This window comes from Eupeodes corollae, chromosome 2, assembly GCF_945859685.1.
Source record: "Eupeodes corollae chromosome 2, idEupCoro1.1, whole genome shotgun sequence".
NCBI lineage: Eukaryota > Metazoa > Arthropoda > Insecta > Diptera > Syrphidae > Eupeodes > Eupeodes corollae.
The window spans coordinates 83,864,851-83,878,900 of NC_079148.1; the positions used below are offsets into that span (position 1 = coordinate 83,864,851).

Sequence of the window (14,050 nt, forward strand, 5' to 3'; positions counted from 1 at the left end):
TTTTTTTCATAATCAAAACTTTCCATTTTGTCCATCGCTTTTTCAAAATGCTCTTCTACTAACGGTATGGAAACAACAAACTATCAATCACTACTGATCACGTTAAAAAATTTAACAATGAAAAACATGTAAAATACTGTTATTTGCCGTTATATAATTTTGTATACCATATGAATACATTCGACAAACATGTACTTTTTTGTTTTTGATTTGGAAGGACGAACGGTTAATTTTCTGGCTTTTTTTCCTTATTCGATTAGGAAAAAAAGCCAAAAAGTTTGTTTTGTGGCGTTTTTTGCTTTAAGATTTGGAAAAAAACTAAAAAGTTTATTTTTGGTCGTTTTTTCCTTTTTTGTTTGGAAAAAAAGTCCAAAAGCAAATTTTTGGCGTTTTTTCCAAACAAAAATTGTTTGGCCTTTTTTCATTATTCTAAAAGGAAAAAACGCCAAGAAATTTTCGGAAAAAATAGCCAAAAAATCCGGAATTAACACCAAACTCTTTAGGTTCTTTTTCCTAGGAAAAAAAGTCAAAAAATTGTATGGAGAATTTTTGGCGTTTTTTCCATTTTATTTTTTTTGGCGTAATTTCCTATGGCGTAATTTCAGGGAGCCGCACGTCAGCAATAAATTGTTCCACTTCATGGTCAATTTGCTCGATTGTATCCATGGGAGATCTTAAATTTATAAAACTTAAAAGCCTTTGTCTAAAATCATTCCAGTTTGTTTTCTTATTTACTAGCTTTGGATTACTTTTTTCTAGTACTTCCGATTCTTAGTGATAGAATCACTGGAGTATGATCTGATGACAGGTCATAATTACCTTCGACACTAATGTGATTTCGTTTGATTCCTTTAGCTATGAAAAAGTCAATAAGGTCTGGTATTTTGTTAGTATCGGAAGGCCAGTAAGTTGGCGACCTGGAGGAATAGAATTCGCAATTGTATTTACGGCCTGCTTGGAAAAGTCTTTTGCCTTTTGTTGATATAAGCCTTGAACCCCAATGGGTGTGTTTCGCATTGAAGTCTCCGCCAACAAGAAAGTTATGCCCAAGAAGATTAAATAGATCTGTATAGTCATCTTCTGTTGGGAAGCGCCTTGGTGGGCAGTATATAGCTGCTATCTTAAACTCTTTCTTTTTCATACCAATACTAATAGTTGTTACTTGTATATTTTCACTAGTAAACTTGGCTATTTCATAATGTTTTAATCTTTCTTTTATAAGAATCGTCGATCCACCTCTTGCCTTGTCAGCTGGATGTGGAGCGTCGTTACATGAATAGTTTTCTATTACATTATCTAGACTTTGCCCATGGGAGATATGAGGGCACCAGGCAAATATCGATATGTTCTAGATCTAAAAAGATTTTTAATTCGGATGAATGTTGTATAAGACCGTTTGCGTTCCAAGTAGCGATTTTAAGTGTTCTGTCCATCATTGTTTTTTAAGAGTGACTTTGTCGCTTAGCAGTTTGATATTCAAATCCTGTTTATTAATTCTTGGAAGAATAAGTTGTAGCATTTCTTTTATGGATATCTCTTCATTCTTCCGCACATTTTTAACAATCTGAGAATATGCTTTATTTTTATCTTTTTTACTTTGAACAGCCTTTTTAGGCGGTTCCTTCTTAGTATTGTTTTCAGCAGTTAAATCAATATTTACTGTGTTTCTGCGTTTGTCTCTAGCAGATGTATTTTTGCTTCTGAACTCTTGGAATTTTTTGGCAACTGGGCAGCCTCTATAGCTTGCCGGGTGATTACCCTTGCAGTTCACACATTTTGCTGTCCGCAAATTGAAACCAATATTTAGCATATTATGGTCAGAATATAACGTCGAAAAAAAAAAAAGTGAATTTGCGTGTTTTCTGCGATTGGTTGGAAAAGAAATCCCATGCAGCGGGTTTCCGAGCAACCCTGGTCCAACTGCAACAACAACTCATTGCACAGAAAACAGAAGTCAATCGAACAAAGGGCAAAGTAAATGTAGCGTCCATCGAAAAATTCATCGTAGAATCATCAAAGTGCAGCGTTTGCAAATCCAATTGCAATTCTCTAGATACATGCAAAAAGTTTCTTGTGATGGGCATTGACGAAAGATGGCAATATGTACGAAAATTATCCCTGTGTTTTGCATGCTTCAAGAAAAATCACCAGACCAGAATGTGCCGCAAAAAGAGTCCATGTGATATCAACAGTTGCCAGTGAAATCACCACAGTTTGTTGCACAATCATCAACAGAGATTGTGAACTAAAGCTCCAGTTTTCCAACCACAGAATCCACAAAGCCACACAGCTGTAGCAAATGGATTCTGCACAAATGGAAGTACTCTAAGCAAAAACACTACCAGGCTCAGAATCTTACCGGTAAGTCTCAAAAAAAATTCAGTGGTAGTAAACACTTTTGCCGTACCTGATCGGGGCGCTACACTGACCTTGATAAGTAAAGCAGTTGCTTGCTGCAAATTGACGACGAACTTGCACCTCTATCAATCCAGTGGGCTAATGGCGACGTTGTAAATGAAGATGAATCCAAAGTCGGTTCAGTTCACATCTCTGCGACGTTCCTGAATGCACCAATATGCTCTTAATGATGTGAGAACCGCAACCAACAATTTTAATCGGTGAGAATAATGGATTACTGACTGCTACCCGACAATTAATCCATAATAAGAGCAAGAATCCCATCGTTGGTCAAATCTTCATTCCAACTCGACGATATTTTAACTAATGGTTGTGACCGTAAACGATCTCGAGAAGATGAAAGAACATCATAAAGACGACGACGACGAAATTAGAGTACTACAGGTGGCAGACTGGACTGTTATGGAAACGTGACGATACCAGACTTCCGGACAGCAAGTTTGCAGCTCGCCAAAGGTTATGTCTGTTGGAGAATAAACTCGACAAATATCCTGTGTTAAGAAAGGCATACGGTGACATCATAGACGACTATCTGCAAAAGAAATATCTTGTTAATGCTGAAGATAAAGACATGATTGGAAGTAGAACCTGGTATTTGCCACACTTTCCAGTAGTCAATCCAATGAAGCCACACAAGATAAGAATTGTGTTCGATGCAGCAGCGAGATCAAATGGAATTGCACTTAATGATGAACTCATCCAAGACCTGACGTGTTACAATCTCTAGCGGGTGTTTTGTTCAAGTTTCGCCAAAGACAATTTGGATTCACGGCAGACATTAAAGAAATGTTTCATAGAGTAAGAATACGAGACGAAGACAACAACAGCCAATTAATTCTTTGGTGAGGTGAGAATCGAACCAACAATCCACGGATCCTGAAGATGACAGCAATGATGTTTGGGGCAACATGTTCTCCAAGCTCAGCTATTTACGTGAAAGACCTTAATGCTGATAAATATTTGGATACCTATCCCGAAGCCGTATACGCCATCAAAAATAATCACTATATGGATGATTATTTAGGACACGCAGACGACGAGGTAGCAGCTAAAGTTTTAATTGACGTCGTTATTAGAATTTACAGGCTAGGTGGATTTCACATCACAAATTGGAGAAGTTCTTCTAAATCCGTTTTTCAAAACATCCCAGTAGACGAGTTAGCAAAAGACGCTGATCGAAAAATCAACATCGACAAGAACAGTGAAAGTCGTACATTGGGAGTCCTTTGGAATACGCTAGAATTAGAAAAACTAGAAAAGATTGACGACAGCCTTCTAAATAGCCAAAAGATTCCGACCAAACGGCAGGTGTTGAAAATAGTTATGTCTGTTTTTGATCCTTAGGAGTTTGTGGCACATTTTGTTGTTGTGGGCAAGATGTTGTTGCAAGTTATTTGGAAAACATCTATAGACTGGGACGATGAGCTGACTAAAGACTTAGTGCCACTGTGGAGCAATTGGATTCGTGATTTGAATAAGATTTCATCGGTGAACATTCCAAGATGTTACTCACCACTTTTTAACCTGGCACATGAACTGGAACTTCATGTGTTTGTTGATGCGAGCGAGTCTGGATATGAAGCAGTGGCTTACGTGAGAATTGTTTTCGAAAATAATATACATAAATGTTTCTTTCTTTGCAGCTAAAGCAAAGGTCTTACCTCTTAAGCTAATTATGACGATACCACGAGCAGAACTGCAAGCTGCTGTTTTGGGTTATCGTCTCGCAAACACAATCAAATCCCAACATGACAGAAAATTTAAAAAAGTTTTATTTTGGACTGACTCGACTAATCAAAACGATTTAAGCAGTTCGTGGCAAATCGCCTGAGTTAAATTTTCGACCTGACGAATATATCCGACTATAATTGGCTGCCGACAAATCTTAATGTTGCCGACGACGCAACTCGAATGACACCAAAAGAGTTTGAAGCTGATAGTAGATGGTACACAGGACTTTCCTTTTTGTATGAAGACGTTTCTATGTGGCCCAAAATGAAGACAAATAAAATGACCAGATATGACGAGGAAGATGAGACGAATGAGTTTGGTAGAACAATTTCGGTACCAGCTAGATTCGTTTTACCAGATGTGACAAGATTTTCAAATTGGTCTCGTCTGATAAGAGCTACTGCTTGGATCATGCGCTACATGGAAAATATCAAAATAAAAGGCCGAATTACTCGAGGTGATAAAGATGCGGTGTACTAACAAGGTGAACTGACGACTATTGAAATTGAATGGACGAATAAACTGTGGATACGACATTTGCAACAAAGTTCTTTCCACAAAGAAATTTTTGAATCAAGGAAGAATAAAGTTGTTAGCCGTTCAAGCAAATTATTTAACATCATTCCACAACTAGACGACGAGGGTATCATTCGATTCAGAGGGCGCATGTCCAATATAGACGCTGATCAATGGCTGAAGACACCAGTGGTTCTCGACGGAAGAGATAAGTATACCGAGTTGCTTATCAAGTACTACCACGACCAAGCCAATGACATTGGTCATGAAGGCGATATGAATGAGATCAAACAGAGGTACTGGATATTGAAGCTTAAACCAAAACTGCGACAGAGAAGACAAAAATGCAATACTTGCAAGATAAGATGCGCAAAGCCCGAGCACACTACTATGGGACAATTACCTGCGGTAAGACTTTTGTCAAATAATAAAGCAATTACATTGACAGGTGTCGACTATTTTGGGCCGATAAATGTTAAAGTTGGCAGACACCTTGAGAAGCGCTACTGTGTATTGTTTACATGCCTTACAGTAACGGCAATTCATATAGATGTTGCATCCAGTTTGACCACCGACTCCTGCATCATGGCGCTTAGGAGATTTATTGCTAGACGTGGATGTCCAAATGAATTATTCTCGGATAATGGCACGAACTTACTTGAAAGGAGCTGACATGGAACTCAAGAGATGTTTTAAGGAGCTTGTCCAGTCTGAAATAAGATGCGCAATTACTAGGCATCGTATCAAATGGCGTTTCATTCCTCCAGCAGCACCACGTATGGGAGAGACTTGTAAAATCCGTCAAGACATTATTGTACGTATTATTATAAAAGAAGTAAATCCATGCGATGGGACGCTGAACACATTACTTGCTGAGACCGAGCACATAATTAACTCGAGGCCTCTAGTTGAAGTACCATATTACCCAGACGAACCTGAAGCACTTACGCGAGACCATTTTTTGATTGGCAGCAACTGATATCGTCAATAGACTGTCACAAGAGATCAAAGATCTATGTCTGGACTTTGTAAAACGTTTTGAACAAATCGAAAAAAACGTGACCACCTACATGAAAAACACAGATAAGACGATAAAATCCCTTACAGAGCGAATTGAGAGAATGGAATCCCATCATTTGGCTGTTGTTAATGAACTTAAAGATGACTTAGCTGATCTATTTACAACAGCGATGTGACTTGTCTGAGCGGAAGGAGGTTGCATCTGATGCTGATCTTCTCGGTATACCTTAACTGCCAAAGGAAGACTTTCAATCTGTCTTAAACCGCATCTGACATGCGGTTGACTGTGTACCTCCCACTGTAAAAGCTGCTTTCCGACTGCAACGTAAAAATAATAACATCCACGATGCTCCGATCATACTTAAATTTAGTTCGCCATTTGAAAGGAACTTGGTACTAAAATCTGTTGCTCTCTTTCACAAAACACACAAAAGAGAACTGCATCTTGACGATATGGGAATAAATGTGCAAGGAAAAAAAACAAATAAAGTCTACCTGTATGCAAGCTTAACACCTAAAACCCGATTTTTCCTTCAACAGGCAATGCGTCTCCAACATTGCGGTGTTCTCACTAAAGTGTATACACGCTCTGGTTCTATTTACGTTAAAGAGAGCGAAGAAGGAGAGACAATACACATCAACAACGATACAACATTGAAAGCTATATAAGCTGCCTCTGCTGTGACAGGCAGTCAAGAAGAAGAAGAATTTCACCAGCACTCAACATGATGAACCAATTTGTATTGTATGAAATATTATTTCTTTTACTATTACTATTACCTTTCACTTTTTCTATTTTTCCTCTTATTATGCTCTATCTTATTTTCCTTTTTCACCAATGTATATTTATTATTGCTACCATATGGAAACCCTTTTGTAAAAGTTGTTGCTTTGTTCCCCATCATATTATATGTATGTTACTTAGATCTCGCCTTATAAACTAGTCGTTTCAGAGTTGAGTGAACGATTGGTGGGCTCCATAGGATACACCAGTGATGTTATATTGCTATGTTAAAAATTTTGAGTTGTCGACGTGACGGTTTCAAGGTTGCTCATATCAATGCTCAGAGTTTGATGAAAAAGATTGATGAATTTAGATTACTCTTTGAAGATTCACATATCGACGCGATCTGTGTTTCAGAAACGTGGTTCTCTGCACATGTAAAATGTGCATTATACTCTCTTAGTGGTTATAGGATCTTCCGTTCTGATAGGTGCGGAGGAGGTGTTGCTATATATGTTAAGGAAAACCTTATCTGTAAGAAGTTATACTATTCGTCACCCAGCTCTTCTTGTGAGTATTTGTTTTTGGAGGCTAAAGGCAGTGAAGGTAATCTTCTCTTGGGAACTATCTATAGACCTAATAGGTATATCGATTTGGAACAAATCTATAGAGTTATTGAAGAAATTACTGTTACCTCTTCAAACGTTATTATATGCGGTGACTTTAACTGTGACCATTTAACTGACAAAAGGTTAATTGAAAACATGAGATCCTTTGATTTGCACTCAGTGAACAATACTATAATAAAATATAGAACAACCTCCGCAAGCTAGGAATAGGCAAACAAAGAAATAATTTTCCAGCTGAATTGAATATTAATGAGCTAAACAGTAAATTTGTTTCTACACCTATAATAACTCTATGAGACCATGTATCTCTTAATACCATACCTCCACCTTCTACAGACACTTTGTTCAATTTCGATTGTGTGAACGCCTTAGACATAGTTGAAAGTTGTATAAGTATAAAGTCAAATGCCACTGGTGCTGATGATTTGAATCCTATTTTCATTGAAGCTATTCTTCCTTTGCTTCTACCTTATTTTACACATGTAATAAATTCAATCCTTACGACTGGCATTTTCCCACATCAATTGAAAAAAGCAAAAATAATTCCCATCCCCAAAAACTCGCTCTGCAATGAATTTAGACCAATTTCAATACTTCCATTTCTGTCTAAGGTATGTGAAAGGATAATGCAAAAACAATTAAGCAACTTCGTCAGTCGCAATAACCTTTTAGTCGATGTTCAATCAGGTTTTCGTTCGCACCATAGCTGTATAACGGCACTAACTAAAATAATTGAAGACATAAGGACTGAACTCGATATTGATAATGCAACTTTTTTAGTCCTATTGGGCTTTTCAAAAGCATTCGACATGGTGAATCACTCGATACTTCTGAATAAACTGCGTCACAGATTCAACATATCTTCAGAAGCTATTAAACTACTTTCTTCCTATTTGAATGATAGAAAGCAAGCCGTTTTCTTAAATGGAAATCTCTCCGATTTTCTTCCGGTTCAACAAGGAGTTCCTCAAGGATCAATTTTATCCCCCCTTCTATTCTCATTATATGTGAATGAAATCGGTTTCATTATAAATGAAGTATCAAAACATTTTTATGCCGATGACATTCAAATTTACAAAAGCTGTTCTTTGGGTTTAATTGACGACTGCGCTTTCACCCTGAACCAAGAACTAGAAAAGATATCCTACTGGGCGTCGTGCAATCGGTTGGTTCTCAACGCAAACAAATGCAAATGCCTGGTTATATCAAGAAAAGAATTAGACTTAACATACTTTCCTTCCATATTTCTAAACCAGAACCCATTAGAATTCGTAAATTCCAGTAAAAATCTAGGAGTAATCTTCAATAAAACATTGACCTGGAATGACCACATAAACCAATTAGTAGGTAAAACTTATGGAACGCTTAGAACGCTGTGGACCGCCCAAAACATCACTCCATTTAAAACCAGACTAATGCTTGCAAGGACCATTGTAATACCTGTTCTCACTCATGGATGCGAAATTTTTTACAACTTCGATTCCATCAGCAAACATAAATTAAACATAGCATTCAATAGTATCATTCGATACATCTTTGGCTTAAGAAGGTACGACCATATTTCACATTTGCAAGTGATTCTGCTTAGTATGCCTTTTAATGACTTCATGAAGCTTCGAACATTGATACTGTTTTTTAAAATCTTGAAAACACGCAAGAAAAATCTTGAAAACACTCCAGAAAGGCAATTTTTCATCGCTGCATGTCGCCTCTGGAACTCACTTCCAACTCATTTGCGGGATATAAGTGATATACATATTTTCCAAAAAAGTATTAAAATCATCTTTTCGAACCAAAGCAACTAACTTAACTTAAAGAACTATCTTCTCTTCTTAACTTTACTTAAGTTAACTATCTTTTCCTTGTTCTATTTCTATTATTTCTATTTTAACGTCAATTAATATTTTATTTATAAATTATTGTTATTTTCTTTTTTTGTATATAATTTAATTTTATATTATTTTCTTACCGTATTTAAAAAAAAAAATTTGAATTGTTATATAAAGTTAAGTCATAGGCTTTCACTTATTTATAAGATATCTATTATCTGTGTAAGCGTTATAAATAAATAAACTGAAACTGAAACTAATACCGGACTTACAACGAAGCATTGTATCAGAACTTGAATTTGAAAACTTTGCTTTTAAATTTTTTAGATTTCACAAAAATAGTAAATCAAATAAATACAATTGTCTGAAAACAAATCTAAAACACATACAATAAAATGTATTGTTTATACATACCTTCTTTACATTGTTAGGTATGAATACAAAAATCTCAGGTAACGTTGGCAACGACTAATTTTTGTTTCCATTTGAGTAATTTATTTTATTTACATATTTCAATATTTCCAGTCGCTTATAGATTCCAGACTTATTTTTCGTACAGGCAGCGCCCCATGGCACTCCTTCCATAACAAAATTTTGTGTACCATGATAGTTTTATTCAAATAATATATATACAAAGTTATATGCATACAAAGCTCTATTCCTTTTCTTTTACTGCGCGTGGCCTTACACAAAAATATACCAAACGTAATACAGTTGTACAAATTTGCCAACCGTGCTCAGTTGACATTTTCGTTAAAAAATTCGTTTAATTCCTTTGTTTCGTTAAATTCCAAAAATGTCAAAATATCCGTCATCTTGTTCTTTTTCGAAGAAACGTGTAGCTCTGGTCAATTTTTTGTAATCGGGCTTTATATTTTGTTCTCTTTTTGAAATTATTGTAAATTGTTTAAAAAAGATCAAATATGTCGTCGGCTGCTTTAACATGCATCAATTGCAATATTAAGTTTGCCAACACTGATTTTCACCGTGAACATTACAAAACTGATTGGCATCGCTATAATCTTAAACGTAGAATAGCAGCATTGCCCCCAGTCTCAGCTGACGAATTCCAAAATCGAGTTATACAAATGCGTAATGCTGATACGGCTGCACTAGAGCAAAAACAGACTAGTTTATATTGCAACGCTTGTAGAAAACAGTTTTCTAGCAAATGCTCTCACGACAATCACTTAAATAGTAAAAAACACAAAGAAAACGTTACAAAATTCAATGAAATCAATGGAGAATCTAAGGAACTAACCACCAAGAGTATTCTACAACCCAAACAACAACAAATGATGGTTGAGGAAGATGCATCCATTGAAGAGGTGAGTTAGACATTATCGCAACACAAGGATTCTTATCAAGTTAAGATCGCTTATCTCTAATAATGTTGAGAACTTAATGTATAAATTTGTCAAATAAGACAACAATTATGTGTTAATATCTATTTCAGTTGAAGCAGTGAGTATCGATCATTAATATTGTGAAGATTAAACTGTTATATTTGTTTTTTAACAAACCCAAACTGTATTGGAAATTTCACCACGGTATTATTTTACCAGTTTTAGAGCCATTTTGCAGTACCTACAATCTACATATAAAGTTTGTTTCTTCTGATGTCTTAAGAATTGTACATTTACCCACTTGTAGATTTTTAAATCTACAAATTTTGATTGAGTTGACTGTAAATTGCTCTGTGCTGAGACCCAGTTGCTTCATTAAGACATTTTCCTCATAACATATTCACTTTTGCAATTAAGTAGTACAGTGACTCTTCCTAGTAATTGAAATCAAAGTTATCTATGTAAAGTCCATGTCACACTCACTAGCACCATGTCACACTCAGACCACTCGAATAGTTTGAAGTGCCATTATTTTCGGTAACCGGTAATTATCCATATTCATGATTGAGCACATTATCAATCTGCCTTCGAAGTGTTCGTAAAAAGAGTGGCTGCAGTCCCGTTTCCACCAAAACTTTATGGTAAGGTGTATTTAGTGGCAGTCGGAAGACTTATAACGAAGCTTAACAATTTTTCAATATCTTCATATTGCTTCGTTCCCCATATTTGAGCTGCATAGAACAAGATTGATTCTGCTATTGCCTTAATAACAGTGTACTAACTGCTGTGTGCGATACTTTTGTTTGAGAAACACCTACTCCCAGATGCGCTGATGGCGTCTTTTTCACTTAAAAGCCTTTCTCTCAGATGGGTTTCCATACTTACATTTTTTGTCTAGTTTACTCCAAGGTATTTTAACTCTGACAATATCTAGTTCTCACAATTGTAGTTTAATTTTTCATAAAGGCAGTTTCTACCTCCTCCGTTCTTGAAAATAATGATCTTGGACTTTTCCATGTTTACTATTAGGTTCCATATTTTACAGTAATCAAAAATCCAGTTTATCATAAGCTGTAGTCATTCTGTAGATGGCGCGAGAACTACAATAGCATTCACAAACAACAGTGCTTTAATTAATTCTCCAGCGTGTTTGATACCAGCTGATAAGAAATCGTCTAAATCTTCGATAAATATGTAGAGCGAATAGTCTTGGACTCACCGTACAACCTTGTCTAACGCCTAATTCCGTTCTGTACCATTCCAAACTGCTGCATTAGTATCCATATACAGCCTTTGCAAGACTCTTCCAAACTTTAACGTCATTCCCATACAAAACTTCATTATCAATACCGGGATATGTAATATGAAAGTTGTTTCCTTCATGACTTGGGCTTAGACAATTTTAAAATGGTCTGCCAAAAACATGGGGCTCAACTTGGGACGGATTTTAACGGTTTTACCATTCAAATTTTTCATTTTTTTTTGGAACACAAGGTCTTGTAATAGTTGTTTGCTTGCAGATACTGTCCTTGGAGATACTGTCACTTGAGCAACGATAAGCTCTTAACCATCCAAATGATAATATTCTGGCCTTTTTACAATCTAGATCAAACCAAGGTGCATTAAAGCTATCTTGTGTTTTCCTAATGCTGCGCAAAAGTTCTCGGATATGATGCTTTCATGATCTCTTCTAAATGAATCAGGTTATATTGTTTATAACTTTGAAGGGAACTGTTAAGATTTATTTGGTATTGCACTCTATTTTTTGGTTCCACCTAAGTTTTGGTAGGAGTCTCATAGGGTTATGTTACATATGTTCTGATTACTTGTGCAGCAAAATCAAAAAAGTGTCATAATGCATATTAGCATTATGGTACCTGAAATATAGGAAGAAAAATAGATGAAGTCGTTTGTGGCTTAAATGGCACTAACCATTGTATGTAAGTAATTAGACACATGCACCCGCGACAACAAGTATTTTGAATTGCTCCAAAATGACAACAGTTTGAACAAAATTTACAATTGCATAATTCCCTTGAACAAAAATAAAATAAAAAAGCAAATCAATCGCAAAATATGCAAAAAAAAATATCCCTTACGACCTTGTCCCGTACTTGGTAATTAAAACTTTTTATTTTGTCTTATTAGATTTGACATATTTGCAGCAAATAAATATAACAATAATAATTAAAATGCCACTTGCTAGAACTGGGTTGTGAAATTAGATCGGATCATCATAGTGATGGATGAAATGTAGGATTATTAAATTTTTGTTTCAACTACATATCAGACGTAGTACCTTGACTTGCTAGACTGGTTACTAGGACTGCTTAGGACGAATGTAAAGAAATTGGGCTTTAGTACTCTAAAGTTTTGCCTTAAAAAGATAAAAATCAAATAGTATTTGAACAGCAAATAACCAATACTTAAATTGAAATTATATTACAAGACTTGCATAAGCATATGTATGTATGTAACTCTACACAAAAGAAAATATATTATTTGATGCATAAACCCTCAAGTATGTACTTACGGAGAAAAGTAAGCTTGAAGGTACAGAATATTACTTTAATGTTTGTCTTACGACCAAAATGTCTGTTGTCCTTTGTGATTCAATTTAAGTTATTCAATTTAAGGTTCGTGCTTTTCTTCTGAAGGGATCAGGGTTGGGAACATTGTATAAGATAACGATTATGACTAAGTTTTCATTCCATAAACGCGGTAGCTTTCATTCTATAATTACAGTGGCGCTGCTTGCTCACCTATATTAGCTGAGGAGATAGGAATACCATGTATTCAACAAAACAAAACCATTAATAGATATTATTATTTCACTGATTTATTTTTTTCAGGTCGACTCCGATGAATGGGAAGAAATTGGACCGAATCCAATTGCTGACAACAATTGCATATTTTGTGACGAACACAGCGAAGATTTGGTTGGAAACTTAAAACACATGTCTATAGCACACTCCTTCTTTATTCCTGACGCTGAATTTTGCACAGACTTAGAAGGTCTTCTCATTTACTTGGGTGACAAAGTATGCAATCATTTTATTTGTTTGTGGTGCAATGACCGAGGTAAAACGTTCTATACCTTGGATGCAGTACGGAAGCATATGATCGATAAAGGTCATTGCCAAATGTGGCACGAAGGCATTGCCTTAGCTGAGTACACAGAGTTTTACGACTACAGTTCTAGTTATCCAGATAATGTAAGGTTTTCAAAAAGAAACTATTCGCAAAATGTATTCACTTTTATTCATTGTGCTAATTTTAGAAAGAAGATATGGATATCGATGAAGAATTCGTTCCCGATTTGCTTGAAGGTGATGAATATCAATTAGTCCTCCCATCTGGGGCTGTAATTGGGCATCGATCATTGTTGCGTTATTATAAACAAAGATTAAATCCCAATCGAGCTGTTACGGTCCATAAGTCCGATCGTAAGTTGCATAAAGTTCTCTCGCAATACAGATCATTGGGATGGACCGCGACTGAACAAAAAGCTGCAGCTCGTAAAGCTCGTGATATTCATCTGATGAAGCGGGTTCAAGCTAAATGGCAAATGAAATTGGGTGTGAAAGCAAATAAACTACAATCGCATTTCCGTCAACAAGTCTTGTTTTAAATTAAAAAAAGAAATGTGAAGTACGTTTCAAAATAAAATGTTTATTCAATTTTTTTATTATGAAATAAAAATGTACGATTGTGCATGTTCTTATATATGTATATGTTAATGCTTATTTTCTATTTTTCTTAACATCGATTATAAGATGCTATATTGAGCTTAAATGCAAAATGAACAAAATTTTAACATTTAGAAATAAAAGTTTT

At 35.6% G+C, this 14,050-nt stretch overlaps 1 protein-coding gene across 1 annotated transcript; it reads left to right on the forward strand.

The window, feature by feature from the left end:
- The first annotated feature begins 9,675 nt into the window (after positions 1-9,675).
- On the forward strand, positions 9,676-13,942 carry LOC129947382 (cytoplasmic 60S subunit biogenesis factor ZNF622). Its single transcript, XM_056057917.1, has 3 exons — positions 9,676-10,195; positions 13,066-13,428; positions 13,494-13,942. Exons 1-3 carry the CDS (start codon positions 9,791-9,793, stop codon positions 13,842-13,844), a joined length of 1,119 nt encoding a protein of 372 aa, XP_055913892.1. The 5' UTR covers positions 9,676-9,790; the 3' UTR covers positions 13,845-13,942.
- Positions 13,943-14,050: the final 108 nt, after the last annotated feature.

Excerpts from the sequence above, each read along its gene's own strand:
- LOC129947382 (XM_056057917.1), top strand. The coding sequence starts at position 9,791 with ATGTCGTCGGCTGCTTTAACATGCATCAATTGCAATATTAAGTTTGCC. Across the intron at positions 10,196-13,065 it reads AAGATGCATCCATTGAAGAG|GTCGACTCCGATGAATGGGA; the intron begins GTGAGTTAGACA and ends TATTTTTTTCAG. Across the intron at positions 13,429-13,493 it reads GTTCTAGTTATCCAGATAAT|AAAGAAGATATGGATATCGA; the intron begins GTAAGGTTTTCA and ends TGCTAATTTTAG.